Here is a 21,140-nt window from a genome sequence, read left to right as displayed (position 1 = left end):
TCCACTTTTGTCCTCTCCCAAACAAACATAGCACAGTGCAATGAACTGGTGCAAAAAGAATGTCACCACCAATCCTGGGGACTTAATGCCAATAAAGGTAGTATTTAGAGAAATGGTTAAACAGGTGCTTCATCTTTCTGAAATACAGAGAAGGGTAAAAAAAGAGTTAAATTCAGAACTACAAGGGACAAGTGAAATAGAGCCACATCATTATACCCGTTATTTCATGTTATAAAATAAAGACAACAATATATCACCCACATTCAAAAAAAAAAAAAAAAAAAAAAAGAAACAATAAGATGTACAGCAAAGAAATTTCAGCCCTTTTTAACAAATCCAAATCCAAATCATTTGCTCATTTCGGATAATTAAATAGGTTGGGAGCATGAAGATCGGGCTAGTATTTAACATATCCAGCTCCTCTATGTTTAGAACAGCAATTCAACGAGCTTCTATACAACCATCATCGTGATGTGGTCTTATTTCCCCTTCTGGAACAACTAAAAAGCGGTTTAAAACATGGCTCTGGAAAAGAAAAGTGAACTATTTTGTTCAAAACAATGCAAAATTAGATTTCTCCGGAGGATTCTTTAAAGATGATCACATATTGCTTTTGTAAAATCAGTTGTAGATGAACTGCCGCCAAGGTCCGCAGTTCGGTACTTTCCCTCAGAAATTGTGTCGAGGATAGCACTCTGGATCCTATCCGCCTTGTCATGGAGCTCTAAATGGCGCAACATGGTGACGGAACTTAACATCAAGGCTGTGGGATTCGCCAAATTCTATTTGGCATTCACGCAGAGAATTTGTTAGGAGTAATATAAATGATGAGAACAAATAATAAAGGGACAACAAATAAGGCTCATTCAGAGATCACATTCAGGGGGAACATTACACTGACAAGATTTAAGAGATCCAAAGCAAATGCCTGAGATCTTTAATCAAAGCTCCTATTCAGGAGGTGTTTGAATCATGAACTGCAAACCAATGCATTCACAAATAGGCAATATTGAAAATAACTTTAGTCGACAAACTCCATTGATGGGCACAGATTCAATCCTTAACCACCCATGCTTTCCCTAGATAACCATCACAAGTTCATGATGAAGTTCTAGAAGACTTCCTAAAGTTCTAATCGTGGATCACATATTTTCAACTTAATATTTTTGTCGGTGTAGTCAAAAGTGCACCAGGCATGCAATATGAGGTGTAGCCTTAGTGCTTTTCAATCTTCCAGGTGCGGTGCCTTTATACAGGGCCCAGCCTTCATGCTTCACTGGCTGTCTAATGCAAGTGCTGGGCGCTTAAATCATGGTCCCACTTAATCATTGTTTTTGAATTATTTCATGGAGAGAGGGGAGGGCCTAATTGGCTTACCTTTAAAAAGGGTCTTTGATCAGCATATATATAGTTCAACAAGGACATGAATACAGCTTATTTCATGTGTCACATGTTGGTTAGACTGCCAGGAAGAAACATCAATTTTTCTGCACCAGCGGATCCCACTTATATACCAAGTATTTCCTCCTCTATTATTAATATTTAACAAAAGTTTTATGAAGACATATAAGCAAACATTGCACAGATCTATGAGCATAAACAGTGATAAAACCAAATAAAATGTAAATTGGCAATGGAGCTAACCTTCCCGGCAATATCAGGTGCTGAACCATGTACAGCTTCAGCAAGAGCAATGCCTCCTTCGCCAATATTGCAGCTGCAAAGGATGTCAAAATCATCAGAAGACTTGGAATTATGCTATTGGAAATGTAAGAAGATCCTTAGATACCTTGGTGTTAATCCCAAACCACCAATCAACCCTGCACAAAGGTCACTGATAATGTCACCGTAGAGATTGGGCATCACCAATACATCAAAAAGTGCTGGATTCTTCACAAGCTGTACACAGAGAAACAAGAAATCAGATGTATCATTACTGTAAAAAGGAGGTTTTTCTTTGGAGGGGGCTGGTTTCAGGAAGGGGCATATATATGAAGAGAAGACTGAGACCTTTCCTTAACCTAGAAACTAAAATAGAAAGTATAGAAATAAAAGAAAGAGATTTAATGTACCATCATACAGCAGTTGTCAATAACAACTTCCTCATATTTTATCTCTGGATACTTCTCTGCTACCTCACGACAGCACTGCAAATTAATTAAACAACTTCATATGTGCACTGTGGGGTATATTACATGCAGTCTTTAGTGCAAAAAAGATTTACAACCAGCATACCTTAAGAAACAGACCATCAGTTTTCTGCATAATATTTGCCTTGTGTATTGCAGACACTCTTTCTCGACCATGAGTCTTCGCATAGTGAAAAGCATACTCAGCCACCCTCAAACTTGCCTGGCGTGTAATAATTTTGAGACTTTCCACAACACCTCTCACCACCTGACATCAAAAGAGGAAAAAAAATAAAGCATTAAGCTATACTCTGTACAATTGTTAGTGCAAAGCAACATTCTTTTAGAGGAAACTTACTTGATGTTCAAGTCCACTGTATTCCCCTTCTGTATTTTCACGAATAGTAATAAGATTAACATCATCGTAGCGGGTTTTATAACCTGGAAGACTGTAGCAAGGCCTGACATTGGCATACAAATTAAGCTCTTTCCTTAGAGTGAGATTCAAAGACCGATGGCCTTTTCCAATTGGTGTGGCCATTGGCCCTTTCAAGCCTACTCTATTTCTCCGAACTGACTCCAAACTCTCCCATGTTAGGAAACTCTGAGTTCTAGGATCTATCTGATCCCCAACATAGTGTTCTTCCCACTCAATTGGCACCTCAGCTTCTTTAAAAACCTGTGGTGATTGAAAAAGTTATAAATTACTGCACAAATTACATGTGATACAGAAAAACAAGTACCATTTACAACTATAGAAAGACTTTCTAAAATTATTGCTAGAGAGGGACATTTTACAATGTCACATTCCCCATGGAAAGAAAAACACAAGCTTTATTTAAACATCTATCTTAACCTTAAATTAAGTAGCTACAACAAGAAAACCATAGCAATCAACAATTGTTAGTCATGGCACAGCTAACCTGATTGATTGAGCTATATCTACCACTAATCATCCAGTCGAAACTACATATTACGAAGAAGATATTCACAAAAATTACTATCTTAACCTAATTATTAGCAAACATGCATGTTACAAAATTAAAATCAAAACACCAGAACACATTTAGCATGTACACGAGAATAATCTAATCTGAAGGCATACAGAGAAACTAAGATTGCATTGAGAAAATGGCTACATTTACGTTTCCATAATATAGAACTTAGCAATCATGATTGCAAATTGACCATTAAGATTTGACTCACTTTATAGTATAATAATTATTATTATTATAATAAACAAAAGTTTTTACATCTAAAAACCGAATCAAGACGCATAAGACAGCAAACTAAAGAAAATGAAGACTACAACCGTAACGCATGCACACTAAACAAAATTTCCGATTGTTTATAATATAGTAATATGATTATAAATACTACACCTAAAATTTAAGAGACTATAGTCAGTAAGCAGCTAGAAATTGAAAATGAGAAGCAAAACCAGAGTCGGAGAGAGAGAGAGAGAGAGAGAGGGACCTGTTTGACGGACTCGGCGATCTCAGGGCCGATACCATCGCCGGGAAAGAGAGTGGCTGTGATCGGAGTGGAAGTGGAGAACAAAGCCCTAGCCGCCGCCGCCGCACCGATCTGAGAAGAGGACCGGCTTCCAAAAGCGCGTCTGAGGAGTTGAGAAGCCATTATTGATTCGGTCCGATTGAAAAGTAAAGAAGAGAATATGATGCACTCCTTTTATTTTTTATTTTTATTTTTGTGTAACGTTATTTATTTTAATTTTCATTATTAGAACAATAATATAATAAGGAAAATACTTTACTAATGTTTTGTTATTATGCGTTTTCATTCTCATATTTAAAAATAATTACCTTTTCTTTTAATAATAAACAAATGTTGCTAGTAGCAGCTTTTTTTTCGTTCTTATTTTTTGTTAAAGCACGACGATTTATTTTTTCTGTTTTATATCATTAATAATAATAATAAATAAATAAATAATATATCTTTTTAGGAATGTTACGGTGTTTTATCAGGCGAGATTTTCATAAAAACTCTATACTTCTATTATACGGATATTGGATTTTCTTTCCAGTAAGTTGTGAATGATTCAATTTGATATTAAATAATAGGACTTGCTGAATGTTGATATGTAGGTTGGTGCTACCAAGTTCAACATTCTTTTTATAGAATGACAAAATACTCGTCGTTATAATTTATGATTGTTAAGAATAAATTTATTTATATGTATTTTTTATATTTTATATAAATATATATTTATTAATTTTTATTAATAAAATATTTATATTTTTTCTAAAGAATTACTAGTAATTACGAGGATTAAAAATCTACAACAATACACAATGGATAAATCACATCTAATAAGACATAAATTCTAGGCTTAATTGCTAAAAGAAAATTATGTTATTTGTATTCATTATAAATTTAACATATAGTTTTTAAAGTTTTAAATTTCAGCATCCTATTTTAATATTAATTTTAATTTTAGTTTCTAATGAAACTATCAGTCAAATTTATTAACTGACGTGAGTTATGGAGACAATAAAAAGATAAGAAATTGTATCAACACTTTCATTACTAAAATATTATCGTTTAAACACATAAGATTAATGAAACTCTAAAATTTATGGAAAAAAAATTAAATTTATGTACTTAATCGATAATATTTAGTAATAGAATAAGTCAACAATTTTATTGACTCAACTCTTCTCTATTGTCGTCAGAATTCATATTATATCAATAATATTAAAGTATAATATTCAAAATTAAATTAAAATAAAAATTACATGCCAAATTTGACAATAAATGCAAAATACAAGATCCTTTTAGCAATTAAACCTAAATTATAAATTAATGCTCCAAACTTACATCAGAAATAAAAGGGTATAAAAAAGAAGTTATTAAATTTAAGAAGCCCAACTAAAACTACCTATAGGCCTACAATAATAATTAAAATTATTAAACATTCCTATAACTTTTCCTTCCCTTCTATAAAGATCCTTCTTCTTTTTCTTTATCAACACCTTCAATTCGGTAGAAGTAGGAATATCTACAAGACCCGTTAGAAGTAAAATTGAGCATCCAAACTGTTGGATCAAAAGTCAACTCTTTTGATACGGAAGTTCGTTTGTGATAAAGTTTATAACACATAATAAATTCAAGGCATGATAAAATAAAGCAACACGCTCTATTTTATCAAAATATACGAGTTTAGGCTTAACAACACATAAATTACTCATCTATTAGTCGATGTTAATTCAAAATATATAGACTTGAAAAGGTCAGGGTATTATTTGTTGTAAAGGGCTAAACTGTTTTATAATGTAAAATACTAAAAATTGTTTATTTTTTAATAGAGACCAAATTATTGAAAGATGAAAACTGCTAATTTAAAAAACATAGTGATGAAAGTGTGTAATAGGAAAACCTGAGGAGTACTCGAAACTATCTAATAATAATAATAATAATAATAATAATAATAATTCTTGGTTCCTCAAAGAATAAATAAATTATAATAATATTTGGGCTTATTTTTTTTATTGTAATTTGTAGCTTTAATCCGGCTTTTTGTGGGCTTCAAAATGCTTCCAGACTGAACAGATGGGCCTAATTGTCATGTCATTATATGGGCTTCAAAACAGCTCACAAGGTTTCTTTTTCCTTAATTTTTTTTTCCAGTTTCTGTTTAAAGCTAATATACCATATTTGGCGTATTTCTTTCGTCCTACTTTTTGATACTCCAATTTCTACTATGTTTTGGGGTTATCCATATCAATGGAAGCTTTAATTTTCCCTAATTATTAGTTCAGTCAATTAAAATTCTTACTTAGGATTCTCTTTTTGCTATTTAAGTTGTGATTTCCGTTAAAAAATACTTTCTATAAAATGTACCAATTTAAGAGGTCGAATAACATATTTTCAACCATTAACAACTAATCGACTACCACTCGCTCCTTTCGAAATGGTAAAACTAAGAGCTTCAAAAGCAATGTCCAAGGGATAAGCTAATCTTTAAACGCCCTTAATATGAATTTTAATTAAATTACAAATTGTTCAATTTTCAAATAAATCGGAAGCTACATGATAAAAAAAAAATTATTTTTTATAATTCATTATTTTATGGATAATAAATATATAAAATTTGAATTCAAGATTTTTTAAAATATATGATCAAATAATTCCGTAATTAGGTATATTATGATTCCAAACTTTGAAAACCGAACCATTTGTATTAGGATAAATCTTTTTCTAATATTTTCCTTTCTTTTGCATTAAAACTGCCATGCAAATAAAGCCACGTTTCCAATGTCAATGCCAAGCATATCATTTATTTACTTGTTTTCTTTTATTATATATATATATATATATATATATAAGCTCTCCTTGCAAGAATTGGTATGGTGTCCTGTTTCCAGCGTTACATAGGCAAGAAAAACATAAATGGAAGATGTGTATTGTTGTCCATCTCTTCAATATTAAAGAGTCTTAATGAAAAACATGAAGGAACTGAGATGGATTCTTCTGTAAAAAACTCCAGGGTAGGGTAGCTAATAATGAGCATGCAGGACCAGCAAAGAGCTAACTGCTTCGTGTGCTGCCTGTCATCATTCTTGGCCTCAAGAAAAAATATGGTTGTCTTTCATTGCTTGATCAAATAATATTTTTGTCATCTTGTAAATTAATTCTTTAAAATCAATGTAAAGGAAACATCTCCATTAAATGGAATAAATTTGGTTATTGTTTTATTCTATATAATTATAGGGAGAAGTTCTTGAAATGAATTAAAAATAATAAGAATAACTAAAAAAGTAAATCATGAATGGTTTTAATTAAATTTATAATAGAGTTGATTAATATCTTTTAATATTTTAGATTTTTTTAAAATTGAGATTCAGTTCAGGATAAGTAATTTTAGAATTAATTAATTAGTCTTACGATTATATTATGTGAGATTCTCGTAAAAGATGTTAAGATCGAAATAGATATAAATCGAATGAAGTTTATGATTTAAATACATTGATAGAGAAAATTGATATTATTTTTAAATTTTTATTATTCTTGGGTTCTAATATTTTATGCATACAAATGCAAGATATTTTTTGTTATTTCTAGTCACATACTCACATCTAACTAGAGATTTAACTTCTAGTCTCTTGTATTGAACTTTCAGTTTGACTACGAAGTACTATTTAGTTTTTAGGATAGCACCCAACTATGTTCATGGCTCCAATTGCAAAAGAAAATCAAGAAAAGATTTATATTGAGGATTGACAGAAAACCATTCAAGACTTTCTTTTTATGTTACAAACTGTAGTACATAGACAATCCCATCAAATTGTTTAAGTACATAGTAAGGGATTGGAAAACAAATCTTCAAAATGAAAAGAAACAAAACAAGAAAAAAAAAAGAAGAAAAGAAAAAGGAATACACTTAGCAAATTGGAAGAGGGGCACCATTCCATTCCTTGAGACAATCCATCATTGGATCAATGATCTTTCCCTGGCACATTGCAGTAAAAACCTTGTCAAACTCCTCTCCAGGTGACATAACTTTGTCTCCAGTGAGCAATCCAGTACCCAATTCCTCCCTCACAAACTTGTAAAGTGGATAAGACCTGCATTCCTTGATCCTGTTAGCAGTTGCTGGATTTCCACTCTCATATGCAATTCTTACACTCTCAACTTCTTTAGGCAAAAGGGTCTTGAGTTCTTCCTCGAAAGCACTGATCTTTTGGAAGACTGAGGTACCAGCATTCTTCTCATTTTCGCCGTTTGCCAAGGCATGCTCGACGAGAATTTGCCTTAGTTTTTGCATCAATGGATAAGTAGCACTGCAAGGATCATCAGCATAGGCAAAGACATACTCGCGATCGACCACTTTGAGCAAATCTTTCTCACAGAATCTTGAAGGGTGAAGTTCTCCATTAGCACCTGTAGTTAGAACTCTCTTGGCTACTTGGCTTACAGTGTTTTTAACAGCTTGCCGCAAGTTTTCCTCCAGATGCCTCAGATCAATGGCTTGGCAAAGTGCTACCAAGTAAGTTGTAGACATGAGCTTCAAGATATCAACAGCTTCTGCTGTCTTTCTTGAAGAGATTAACCCCAACGAGTTCACATCTTGATTGTGCTGCTCCGCGCTTTGCACGTGGCTAGTGACTGGATTTGCAAGATATTGGAGCTCAGAACAGTAAGAAGCCATTGCTATTTCAGCTCCCTTGAAGCCATAATCAAGACTTGGATTCCTACCAGCAGTCAAGTTTGATGGCAATCCATTGTTGTAGAAATCATTAACAAGCTCACTAAATTGAGCAAACATCAGCTTCCCAATCGATGCAATAGCCAAACGTGCATTGTCCATTGAGACACCGATTGGTGTCCCCTGGAAATTTCCACCATGCAAGGCTTTGTTCCTCGAAACATCGATCAAAGGGTTATCATTCACTGAATTAATCTCTCTTTCGATTGATTTCGTCGAGAACCGAATAACTTCGATCTGAGGGCCTAACCATTGTGGTGAAGTTCTTAAAGCATATCTATCTTGCTTTGGTTTCTGTAATGGATCCATCTCATGCAATTTCTTAGCAGCTTTAACATAAGAGCTGCCATCTAAAATGTGCTCCATTATAGCTGCAGCTTCAATTTGGCCTGGATGATGCTTTAGCTTATGTGTCAAGTGATCGGTAAATTCAGGCTTGCCATTCATGACTTCAGCAAAAATTGCAGATAGAATTTCTGATAAGACAGCAAGAATGTTTGCCTCAAAAAGAACCATAGAAGCCAAACCAGAACCGACTGCAGTACCATTAACCAAAGCAAGGCCTTCTTTAGGCTGCAACTCAAAGAATCCTGATTCAATACCGGCAAGGCGAAAAGCTTCAAGGGCATCCATGGATTCACCATTAGGGCCAATAGCTTTGGAATTAGGCCTGCCTGTGAGCAATCCAGCAATGTAAGACAATGGGACTAAATCCCCTGAAGCAGTGATTGTGCCGCGGAGTGGCAAACATGGAGTAATGTTGTGGTTAAGAAGCTTGGTAATTGCTTCCAAGATTTCAAATCTAATGCCAGAATACCCTTGTAGGAGAGTGTTGATCCTAACTAGCATTGCTGCTCTTGTGGCAGAATGAGGTAATGTGTGGCATGATTCTGTTCCATTGCCAAAAATCCCAGCATTCAAGAATCTGGAGAAAGATATTAGCATCAAGCAGATAATTAGTTACAGTCACATGAATCTGTCAAATTGATATTACTAGAAGGAAATTGGTTAAATTGATATTCGTAAAACAAAAAAAGTAAAAAGTAACAGAAGTGATGACAGATTCCAAAGAGAAAAATAATTATTTAGTTAACTGTTACAGTACTTATTTATATATATAATGAATTACTACACCCACCATTCCTTTACACAGATATCAACTTTGATGTGCCTATACTAAAGTTTCTATAAAGTTATTTTCGGTGGTAGGTGAAGATAGGTCCATGAAGTTACATGTAATTGATAAATTAAATATAAATTTCCTTTTTGAAGTGAAAATAAATAAACATCTTGAGAAAGAAAAAAACCAAACAATCTTATCATGAGTTGAAAAGACCAATAAGATCATTAAGTGAATTAAATATAATTTATATGAGTTAATGTCAAAAGAAAATGATTTAAATGAGTTTAATAGGAGTCAAATAAGATGGCCAAATTGACAAGTCTTCCTATAGAAGTCCAATAAAAACCAACCATATTTGTCCTATTAATATACCAATAATAAAAAGAAAAAAAAAGAATTTTAAAGTGAAATTAAATAGGTTGTATTAGGTGATCAAATATTAATCCTCAAGCTTCCTAATCCCTAACTAAAAAGAACACAAAATACTAAATTATAAGGTTCTTTTAACTTTCAAGCAAAGTTAGACATGTAATTAATTAAACTAATAAATTCTCTCCATGGTAAATCTCGTCCAATGCATAATAATCCGAAAATGACAAGCCGGCATTGTACCCAAAAAGCAAAAAAATGGGAAGCCTGCAAGGACTCAACTGAGTCAACCTGGTCTCACTCACCCCAAACTTCAAAACAACAATGCTCATTTTTAATGAAAATCCCCAGAAATGACAATACCCCAATTCACCGTTTTACTCACTGTGTTAACTCGTCCGGGTCATGCACACGCATTATGTAAGCAAATGAAAAGAACCAAACTATCTATTTTGGATGATGATGATGAAGAAGAAAGCATAGATTACCTTATGAGTTCTTTCTGTAAAGCACCACCTTGCTTAGTTCTTCTATGAGAAGTAGCTCCAAAACCAGTAGTGACACCATAGCTATCAGTACCTTTATTCATGCTATCCATAACCCAGTCACTACTAGCCTTAACACCAGCTCTAGCAGACTCAGAAAGCTCGACTTTAACACCACAATCATGGCTAGCAATAGCAGCAACTTGAGCTACTGTCAAGGTTTCACCACCAAGCTTAACAAAAGGTTTCCTATATTCAGCAACCATCTTCTTTACTTCATCTAAATGACTGCCTTTCATTGATTCTGCAGCCAATCCCCAACTCAGTGGGTCTCGCCCCATGTTGCAAAAGCTCTCCAAAGAATCATTTTTGCTGCCATTTTCTGCCATTGCTGCCATTTTAAAGAAAGACCCGGATAATGAAAAGGTTAAAAGAAGTTAAAGATTGAGAGAGAACTGGAAACCACAAGTTTGATATGGATTTCCTGAGGAGAGAGGGAAGGGGATGGGGTTTATATAGAGATGAAGAATTGAAGTATTAGTTTATGTAAATGGGTAGGTAAGCATAAGGAGGAGAGAGGGAGAAAGGGTGGGTTGGTTGAAAATTAATAATAGCCACTGATTTAATGTAATCTAAGGGTTGAGATTTGAAGATGGTGATGACTGGAGAAAGATGGTAAATTTGACTAGTGGTGGTGGTAGTGGTGCATGGTGAAGGGGGGTGTGGTTGGTGGGAACTTTAGGGAAAAAATTTTGTATCCATTAAATTAGGTCAGGAGCACCATATCACCTAATCAAATAATGGGTTTGATCATATTGTATGAATCTATAATTTGATGATGTATATGTTTATATTTTATTTAGCAAAGTCAGTGCCAGAGAATGACTTATTATCCTGGTTTATTGCATCCAACATCTAAATGAGGTATACATACTTAAGTATTTTATACTTAGATAACTGGTAAGTGTAATATATTTGGAATAGCTAGGAAAGTGGCTAATTTGTAATATTTGTTCTTTACAGTAATTGTTAAGACTTTTAATAATCATACAAATTTATCAGTCCAGTCATTAAAACAGAAAAATTTAGATTTCACTTGTACAGCCACATTAACTAATTATCTAATCATAAAAAGAAAAATTTAAAGAAAAAACAATTCTCTAGAAGTGGATATGTACAAGTGGCACTAAATTAAGTTTCCATACTTCAGTCCAGCATACATATTAATGAACAAAGAACAATATAAGCCTCTGAATTTTGAATACATTGCAGCAGAGAGACCATTATCAAATAAATGACCTTAAATCACAAGGCTGATTTTACCTTTTCTTTTTTCTACTTCAACTGAAATTAAGAGAATGTCCGTATGAAAAAAAATCGGGACCAATTATCTCTTTATATTCATTATAAAAATTATAATTTATTTAGTTAAAAATTAATCTTATATATTATTTCATTGTGATATGATACATTAGATTTTCCTTTTCACAAAACTTTTTCTTTCAATTATAATAATTAAAGTGTATTCCATGGATGCATAGTTTGATATTTTTATGACAGGTAAATTTTATTATAGGATTTATAGTAGAAAGCTATTAATGAAATAAATTATTACCCTTTTGTAATTTTTCAATTTAAAAAAAAAAAATCAAAATTGGAACTCAGGAGAAATCACCATGTATATAGTTAAACATTTTGCCTTGCTTGAAACTTCTTTGGGAGTAGGTAGATGTCATTACCATTAATGTCTTTCAAAACCATACAGTTAGCAGCTACAGTAAATTTAGATATATATACAGAAGAAATGTGGTGAATAATATTTATGGAAGATGGTAGTTGGAGTGTGTAATTTATAGTTTATCAAACAAAGAAATTAGAAATAAAAGAAGTATATAATATGATAGTAAAAATTAAAACATGATGCTTAATGACTTCATAGATCATATTTTGATTAAATTTTTTAGTAGTTAGGACCTAATCTTAATCTATAGTTCTTTTCATTTATCTATTTCTTTTCTTTTTATAATTATTATAAATAAGAAGTGGAATATTTATTTACTTTTTTTAATTTGCAAGAAAGAAAGATTGATGAAAAACCTACCAACAGCAGGTTCTCTATTGGTAGTGGGTATTGGTCGGTGTAGCAGCAGCCATTATTCTTTTGTTTAGAGTTCTTTCTTTTTGGATGTTTAATCAAGTTTTCTTTATTATTGATCACATGATTAGTCGGTGGTTAAGAACATTAACCACTGAGTTTTAACCTCATTTTTCTCTTATTTAACATGTAAAAATTCATTATCAGTTGGTGTTTCTCTCAATTTTCTCACTTAGCAAATTAGATTACATATATGGTAATTTATAAGTTAACCTGCCGTATTAACTCTAAAGATTGCAGCTTGATAATGAGATCTTATCAACCAATATGTTTTTTTTTTTTTTTTTTTAGTTTTTCTCACTATTTTCAACTAATTAGATATGAATCAAGGGAAAGAACATTAGACAACAAGGAATATGCTCAAGTGGATTAGCATGGCTTGTCTATTTGTCTCACATATATGTATGCTAATGCACATTAAAAGGATAAACAATTACAAATCTTGGACAACCTATAGAGTTCAAAATATATGTTCATACATAGTATTGAATTAGAGTTGTCCTTTTGGATCTCCAGTACCTTGGTCCTAGAGTGAGGTTTGAATTGCAGAAGCTTTATGAGTGGAAATGTCTGAGTATTTTGTTTGATATTTGGGTATATTTGTATTTTTAAGACTGGGAATGTGACAAGAGTGCATGGTTATATTTTAATTATTTTTCTTCTGTGTAGAATTTTATTAGTGACAAAGTATCAAATCTTGAACTCGAAACTTTAATTAATATAGAAAGAAATTGACATTTTTAGAATCTTGAGTTTTCAGGGAATCTACATCTTTTTTTAGGAAGAATTTGATTTCAAATCAGCTGAAAAAGGACAATATAACATCTTCACTATTCAAATGTGATAAATATTGATAAAAATAAAGTGTGATAAATTACATTGAAAACTCTTTATTATAATTATTCAGAATAAAACTGATGATGTGCAATCGGGTATATTAATATCTTAATTAGTTAAAAGAATTTTTTATGAACAAATCCAAAATTATTAATATTTCAATATATAATCCAATAAAAGAAGTGCACAGTGAATATTAATTTAAGTACATGCTAGGATTTGTATAATTGTAAATCCAATTACTTAAATTAGCTTGAATTTAATTAAAGAAGGAAAATTCTTTTAAAAAGAAGGGTATTGTCGGCCTACTGGCTTGACTCCACCATGATTAATATATTGAATCTTGATCAACCCAAAAAAGAGTACTGCTATTTGACTGGATAAAATATTATGGGGAAAAATGAGGAATTATGTGCATGAATGAAGGCTATTTTTCTTCATAACCCTGATATAATATGCCAACTTGATGTAGAAAATCAAGTTCTGGTTATCATTATTATTTTCTATCAGTGTTTGGTGTAACTAATATATTCAATCATGTAAAAGGCCACATGAGTGCTAAAAAAGAAGCCAAGAAAGGGATCAAGAAAAGGTCAGAATAGAGGTTCTTGGACATGGACCATGATTGTTTTAATGAGAAAAATGTTGGTCTTCTTTGCCAATCTTGACCAATTTTCCTACTAGGGGTTTGGTAAGGGAAGAAGAAGCCTAAAGTTCTGACCCTGCTCTTTCAAGATAATGAAAATTCCTGGAAGCTGACAACTTCTTAATTTCTTTTTTTCTTGGTAATATTGCAAACTTAGGGTTTTTCTTTTTCCAAAGAATCCTTTAGATACTGCCACCCGTAACCCTATTTGCAAATATATCGATTCAGTTATACTCAGTTAGTAACTAAAGATTTGATAAACGGGTCATATTATTTATATTGAGATTCTTAAGATATTACGAATGTCACCTTATAAAGTGTTAATTATTATTGTTCTTATGCATTATTAAACTTTTGAAATAGTTAAAGAAACTGCTAAATGTTCTTATTTAGTAATGAAATCGCTTCAATTCCTTAAAGCACGGAATAAAAGAAAAAAAGAAAAGGAACATGACATAATAATGGCTTAACTTAATAAATAATAGAATAGAATGAACATTATAACCATATAGTCGCTTAATTCAATGAGTAAAACCCAATAATCATTCTTGTTTATATAATTTTTGGTGCAGCAAACAATGTAAGGTACATATATCTATACTATATATAATTGGGCTGCTCAAAAACTAGTACTAAAACAAAATGTATCACAGAATTCAGTGTTATTTTATAATGCAATCTCTTTATTTTATTTTTTAAAATTTTTTCTTAGTGACAAACTAGTTGCTTGACCCAGTATTAATAAAATAAACACCAACCAAATCATTTAGGAACATAAAAGAAAAAAAGAAAAGAAGAAAAGTTAGGAATACATATTGAAGATGGCAGTGATGTGAACATAGCAATAGGCAGAATGGGTCCAGAGAAGAGAATTTTGATTCCACACCATATATTTCACCTACCACTCCTTCAGTCCATACATAGCCACGTTTGCTCTTTCCTTCTATTACTCTATAGGGTTCCATCATCTCCACTTAAACCCTATTTGACACTGTGGGTGGATCAAATTAATCTTTATGATATATATATATATATATATATATATATATATATATATATATATATATATTTAAATAACATATATTTTTTAACATCTAAAAACAATTTCAGAAAAACATTAGCCAATAAATAAATTATTTTGAAACAACAAAAAAAAAGAGAAGACATATGTGAACAAAATCCATAAATTTTTATTAAAATTATCAGCATTAGCATAAGAAACTTTGAATCTTCTCAATAGTATCTTTCTTTTTTCTTTAATAGAAGTAATGTTTTTCGTTAGATTATATTTAATGAAATCTAGAGCAGTGTGGCATCACTGGCACTGAGCAATCCCATAAATGAAGACCTAAGGAGTTGTTGTCATTAGATATATATGAAATTGGCAACTGAATGGATCCAAAAGGTTTGGTTGTGAGTTTTATATTTCGACTGGTGAGAGACTCAAATTTGAATACTTCTTCCTTCTTTCATAAGCTTGAAAAAATAACTAAAGATTGCGTAGGATATATGCAGTCAGGGACCTTATAAGATGGTATGAACTCTTATGCTTGATGTAGTTTCTTAGAGAATTTCACAATTGTATAAACAAAAAGGGTTTAGTAATTTTCTTAGTAATGATTAACACAAATTTAATAAGATCAATTCTTAATAATGTCAATTATTGTTAATAAACTCTATACTTTATCTAATTTAAGACTAGCAATTTCTCTGTACTGTTGGATTAAATGGCATTATAAGATATTTAGTTAAACGGTTTAGATTTTGAATACACAAGTATGAGTTATGCTTATAACATGATAAATTTTTTTTTGTAACATGACAATTACTTAATAGAATTAATAACAAATGAAATAAAATTCAAATAAAATAATTAAAATAATGCATAACTTATATGTTAATCATACTACTTGTTTCATATGTTAAATTATTAATCGCATTAAAAATATGTAATCTTGTAACATGACACAATAACCTGCATAATATTAAATGAGTTATACGAACTGGGTTTCTATAACTTGCTTAGTAAGTATATACATCAGTCACCTCCCCCATTAGATCTGAGCTTATAACAAATGTAATTATAAATGGGTCACCTCCAACTTGCTAGCTCAATCATTTATTTCTCAACAAAAAGGAGATCACATTGATGGAGCTTATAAGGATATAACCTTCCATTATGCTAATATATAAAGTGTAGAGATTGTATTTTTTGCCACCGGCGTAATTTAGATCAACCCTAAAGGCAGCGGTGGGTTTGGGAAGTCACGATTCATGTGACTTGCCCTACCCGCTTTGCGGTTCTATGCAAAAAGTTTGAAAGGAAATTTAGATACTATATTACATCTTTCATGTGTCGCTGTTTCTAGCAATGGGTTTGGGTTTTTGTGTGCATTCGCATTTTGCATTAGGTATTACATTATCAGTTAATGAGTACGCATGGCTGATGCAACCACATGACTTCTGTAGTGGGTATTACTTTGTATGATTCTATATTATTTTCGATTGTGATTTTTATTTTAAAAAATATAATATCTATAATAGAAGATATTTTAAGAAATATTTAAATATAAATGGTAAAATATTTTATTAAAATTTAGTATATTTTTATTTTTTATATTTATTTTTATAAAAATTAAATTTTTTATTTTTATTTTATTTTTAACTAATAGAAAAGTAAAAATTAAAAATATTAATTAATCATGTGTATATAAATTTATAATGCGTTTATTAAATATAAAATAAAGAGTAAAGTTTGGCTCTGTATGTATATGCAGAGAGTCAAATTTGACTTTCTACTTTATATTTAAATAATAAAAAAATACATTATTGTATCATTTTATGATATAACTCTTTAAAATAAAGAGTTTATCATATTTAAAAAATATATTAAAAATACTCTTATATATTAATTAGGTTTAAAAATATAGCTTCACGGTATCTAAAAATAGACTATAACTACAACAATATTATATACTACATGGAGTCGAGCAACGTGGCATTTTGTAGTCCATTACTTGCTTCATGCAATACTAAACCTTTTTCGTCTATCAAATTTCTTGGGAGAAAGGATGCAAGTGGTGGAGAATAGGAATGGTAATAGGGCAGTTTTGGCCTTTTCCATTCCTGTCCGGTCGGATTTAGATAATACTCACTCAATTATTAAATTTAAATAATATTTAATATATTTAAAAAATATATTTATTTATTTATATTTTATAAATAAAATATACAAAATATATAAATATTTTGGAATATAATTTGGAAGGACATGGGTGAATGGTTTATACCAGTTAATAGCAGGATAGATATTCTGTAAATGGGTTATGGACATTTCGAGGAGTAGTGAGCAAATTGCCAACTTTAGTGGAGTAGGAGCAATAATGAATAAGTAAAGAGTTTAGATACTCCGTAGGCCTATCCACAATCTTGATTTCCTGAGTTGGGTATAATAGACCCATTTCATTTCATCTCTTAACCAAACTGATCAATGGAATTTGAACTATTTTAAAATTAATAATAATATATTATTTTTACTGTATAAATTTTCAATGGAATAGTTATCTTTCGAGACACTCAATAGGTTTTAACTTTTGCCAATACTAAAAAGTCTATTCCCATTGCCATAAAACATATAAATATCGCTTACAGGAAATTGTATTGGCAGATTCCTGTTAGTTTTCAACTTATATCCAACCATTTTTACCAACACCATGGATCCGATTAGCACATGTGTGTGTGTGCTTCCCACTCATGAATCTACCTTAGCTAATAATAGAGTAGTTCATAACCACTAGAAATAATCTTCTGAATTCTGATGGTTCATACGACACAGCTGAACTGTGACATTTTGGACCATACACAGACCAAACAAGAGCCATTTTAAAGCAGGACCAAAACAATCCAAAGGTACTATGTCAAGACCTTGGCTTCATCTCATTTACTGGAAGCACGGTTAAAGCTACAAAAGGAACAGCTGACACAGCACCCACAAAGCCAAACGGCTACAACTGCCATAGCTGACACCATCAATCGGCAGCAACATTTTCCTAGTATTACAAACTTACTGAAACCCTCGGTAGAAACCAACATGCATTGCTCTGAAATTTTTTCAGATAATTCTATTTCTTTTATCAGCAACGGATACACATACATATATATATTTAATAGACTCATAAAGGTAAGAATTTGGATTAGAGACAAAAATATAGACATATATCTGTAGGCAACAACATAAAGCTGCAGAAAAACACATTATCTTTCATCCATTTTTGTGCTTTCGAGGACAAAAGATTTCTATGTAGGGAATGAACAAAACTAAACCTGAGATTGTTTGTCCTGATGAGGTGGAAATTGGGCTTGAGGAGGAGGGGCAGGTGGCCCATAATATGAAGGCATTCGAGCTGCTTCTCTTCTGCCCCAATTCCTACCAAGAATATAACATAAAAGTGCTACAACTAAGATAAACAGAACTAACGGCAATGATACCACTATTACATAACCCATTTTGGCTTTTGGAATTTGAGAACGTCCGGCTAGCTACTTCTTCACTGCAGCCAAAGAGATTGAATTTGATAAATTAATAGACGTGAGAATCAAATCAACCTTATATGTAATCTAAAATTTCAATAGATTCAGACATTGAAGTTGTAATTGCAAGTTTTGAGAAATGAAAATGACTACAGGGGTCTTCTTTGGGAGGTTTATTGTTATTAGCTTGTTTAATATAAATTAAAGAGCATAAAAGTTTGAATTTCCTAACCATTTATAAGTCATGAAAAATCTTTAATTCCTGAACTTATATATCATATGTAATTAATGAAATCAGCGGTGAGAGCTCGAAACAACAAATAAAGCAACCAAAGTCATTTGAATCTTATAAAAACGCTTCATAACGTAGCAAAAGAAAGCACATATGGTCACACTTAGCGGCGGGTGTTACCATCGATCCCCTTTCCCCTTTTCAAATAAAAATTTGTGAACCAAATAACTCCATAGGTAAGGTATGGATGGAACAATCCCACATGGTGTTAAGCTGGTTAAAAACTTGGATAAGAATGGAAGCTATGTTGAAGTAAACTGGAATACAAACAATAATTAAGCCTCCAAAGTTCCAATAAAGTTATTGATCATTAATCTTGGGATCAAAATTCTTAGATTATGTCTTGCCACACTCATTCTCATGCAAAGAATACATAAAAGAAGAAGCTGACTGTCAAATAACTCTAGGCTCTTCAAGAATAATTGGAACTCATGCATAGTCTATATATCTAGAAACAATAAGATTAATACTGATAAAGCTCAAAATAAGTTGTTGAACGGGAAGAAGAAGCTTACCTCTTTTATGATAAAAATCCTGATGGTTTTTGTTGGAAAGGGAAGGAGACGAAAGAAAACAAGAAATGAATGGAGGAGGTGTTGGAGGCTAACTGCAGGGAACGAAGTCACACCATACGTGTCACCTTTCATATTATATGGTTACGTGAGAGAGAGACCAATAATCTACCCACTCCGGTTACAAACTTCTTCCAAATTTTCTAGGCAAAATTCATAATTGAGCCCCTCAGCTTGTTGGTTTCTCTTGTATGTAGGTTCTTCCAAGTTTAAGATTGTGGAATTAAGCCCTCCAATTGAGCGATTTGGTGTAATTGAGGCCCTCAATTAACAAATGTGTTATTTCCTCACTAACCAGGTTAAATATAATAGTAAAATATAAAAAATAAAGTTCAATCAATTACAAGAGTAACTAATTATTACATTAAAAGTAGATAATAAATTAATTTAAGAATTAAGAATTCACACCAAAAAGTTTATTCTCTCTCCACCGCCGCTTCCACTGTAGATCACCGTACTAGCAGTCACAACCACTTCTTCCTCCATCACTTCAGTCTGTATTACCAAATATCGATATAATTAAGCCCTCTTCATCATCATTATTCAAGAAAAAATTTTGTTTTAAATTTGATGTATGCTTTCTACTTATACATTAAACCTATAAATAATTGATACATGTTTATTAGTTTTAGATAATGAAATATACGTTATTAGTCAAATACCAATATATAAATAATTTATATATATATATATATATATATATATATTACCCTCCTATTATGTTACAGGATATATACTAGAATTAGATAAGAATTTTCGAATTGAATATCTCTTTTGTATTTATTTTGTAAAATCAGAAAACTTTTGCCGCCAAACCCCATTAGTCACCATTATCATTTTTGCCTTATCTTCCCCGCCACCATACCTACATTTTCTCTCTAAAGAACAGACAAAACTAGAAAATTGAGTTGGAGTTCAACTTTTGAAGAAAGAACGAGGAGCATCCATAAGAATTTAGTCGAATATAGAAAAGAATTGGAGAAAAATAGCAGCTTTGTGGTTTTATGTTTTACGAGTTTTTCTTTCAATAAGACAATGTGTTTTCCCTTGTTGATTTAAATTTTTTGAATATTAGGATCTACATTTATGATCTTTTTTAGTATTAACCTTTTTTAATTTGTTGAATTAGATTATATAATCAGTGACATTAATAAAAATATATTTTTTTTCAAAAAAATCATATACATAATTAACAGAATTTAAAAGCTCATATTAAAAGCTATATAAATAAAAATCACTAAAATAAAACTATAGAGATGTGTAATATTTCCTTATTGAAATGCAAATATTTAGCTAGTTTTGAAGTTTGTCTAGACTTTGAACGGATTTTGCTCGAGAATAAATATCCTTTGTATTCGACATCTTCTATTGGCATATATGTTCTGATTATATTGCTTGTTAATTTTGAGAGAATTCTTTTTTTCCTTTTTAAGGTTTTTTCCATGTGATTTTTTAATGAAATTTTTAATGAGACTTTTCTTCTAAAGTGATTTGATTTTTTTTAATACAAGGTGCTTTTTCTCTCAACAAAAAATAACAAATATTTAAAAAAAATAAAAAATTTAGACAATCACCCCTTTTTAACTACCCTTAAAAAAGGGTTTAATATAAACAAATATAATAAAAAAAATACAATGACTCAAATGTCTAACATGCAGGGATTCCAAGTCTACAAGCAAAAAGTATATGTTTTTTTCATAAACTTTTGAAAAAGGTACGTGCCTTGGATTTTAGAGGGGTAACATAGAGGTACATGTTAGGAAGGAGAATCTCAAC

The 21,140-nt window shown here is 31.4% G+C and overlaps 2 protein-coding genes and 1 long non-coding RNA gene across 3 annotated transcripts; all 3 read right to left on the bottom strand.

Moving 5' to 3' along the window:
- Positions 1 to 302: 302 nt before the first annotated feature.
- On the bottom strand, positions 303 to 3,841 carry LOC8284513 (isocitrate dehydrogenase [NAD] catalytic subunit 5, mitochondrial). The gene is made up of 7 exons (XM_002519474.4): positions 3,606 to 3,841; positions 2,488 to 2,808; positions 2,236 to 2,397; positions 2,073 to 2,147; positions 1,790 to 1,899; positions 1,645 to 1,717; positions 303 to 782 (listed from the first exon to the last, which is right to left on the bottom strand). Exons 1-7 carry the CDS (start codon positions 3,765 to 3,767, stop codon positions 591 to 593), a joined length of 1,095 nt encoding a protein of 364 aa, XP_002519520.1. The 5' UTR covers positions 3,768 to 3,841; the 3' UTR covers positions 303 to 590.
- A 3,488-nt stretch (positions 3,842 to 7,329) lies between these two features.
- Positions 7,330 to 10,830, bottom strand: LOC8284514 (phenylalanine ammonia-lyase). The gene is made up of 2 exons (XM_002519475.4): positions 10,336 to 10,830; positions 7,330 to 9,280 (listed from the first exon to the last, which is right to left on the bottom strand). Exons 1-2 carry the CDS (start codon positions 10,728 to 10,730, stop codon positions 7,531 to 7,533), a joined length of 2,145 nt encoding a protein of 714 aa, XP_002519521.1. The 5' UTR covers positions 10,731 to 10,830; the 3' UTR covers positions 7,330 to 7,530.
- Positions 10,831 to 17,734: 6,904 nt separating this feature from the next.
- Positions 17,735 to 19,646, bottom strand: LOC112534871. Its single transcript, XR_003079105.2, has 2 exons — positions 19,308 to 19,646; positions 17,735 to 18,520 (listed from the first exon to the last, which is right to left on the bottom strand). It is a non-coding gene; the product is annotated as an uncharacterized LOC112534871 (long non-coding RNA).
- Between the last annotated feature and the right edge of the window lie 1,494 nt (positions 19,647 to 21,140).

Source organism: Ricinus communis, chromosome 10, assembly GCF_019578655.1.
Source record: "Ricinus communis isolate WT05 ecotype wild-type chromosome 10, ASM1957865v1, whole genome shotgun sequence".
Lineage (NCBI taxonomy): Eukaryota > Viridiplantae > Streptophyta > Magnoliopsida > Malpighiales > Euphorbiaceae > Ricinus > Ricinus communis.
The sequence above is the reverse complement of the archived record's forward strand: the minus strand, read 5'-3'. Positions and strand labels throughout refer to the sequence as shown.

Bases quoted from the DNA above. Each gene is read 5' to 3' on its own strand.
- LOC8284513 (XM_002519474.4), bottom strand. From the start codon at position 3,767: ATGGCTTCTCAACTCCTCAGACGCGCTTTTGGAAGCCGGTCCTCTTCT. The intron at 2,809-3,605 runs GTCCCTCTCTCT...CAATCACCACAG, and splicing joins TCGCCGAGTCCGTCAAACAG to GTTTTTAAAGAAGCTGAGGT. The intron at 783-1,644 runs GTTAGCTCCATT...AATGCCAAATAG, and splicing joins CACCTGATATTGCCGGGAAG to AATTTGGCGAATCCCACAGC.
- LOC8284514 (XM_002519475.4), bottom strand. From the start codon at position 10,730: ATGGCAGCAATGGCAGAAAATGGCAGCAAAAATGATTCTTTGGAGAGC. The intron at 9,281-10,335 runs GTAATCTATGCT...ATCTTTCTCCAG, and splicing joins TTACAGAAAGAACTCATAAG to ATTCTTGAATGCTGGGATTT.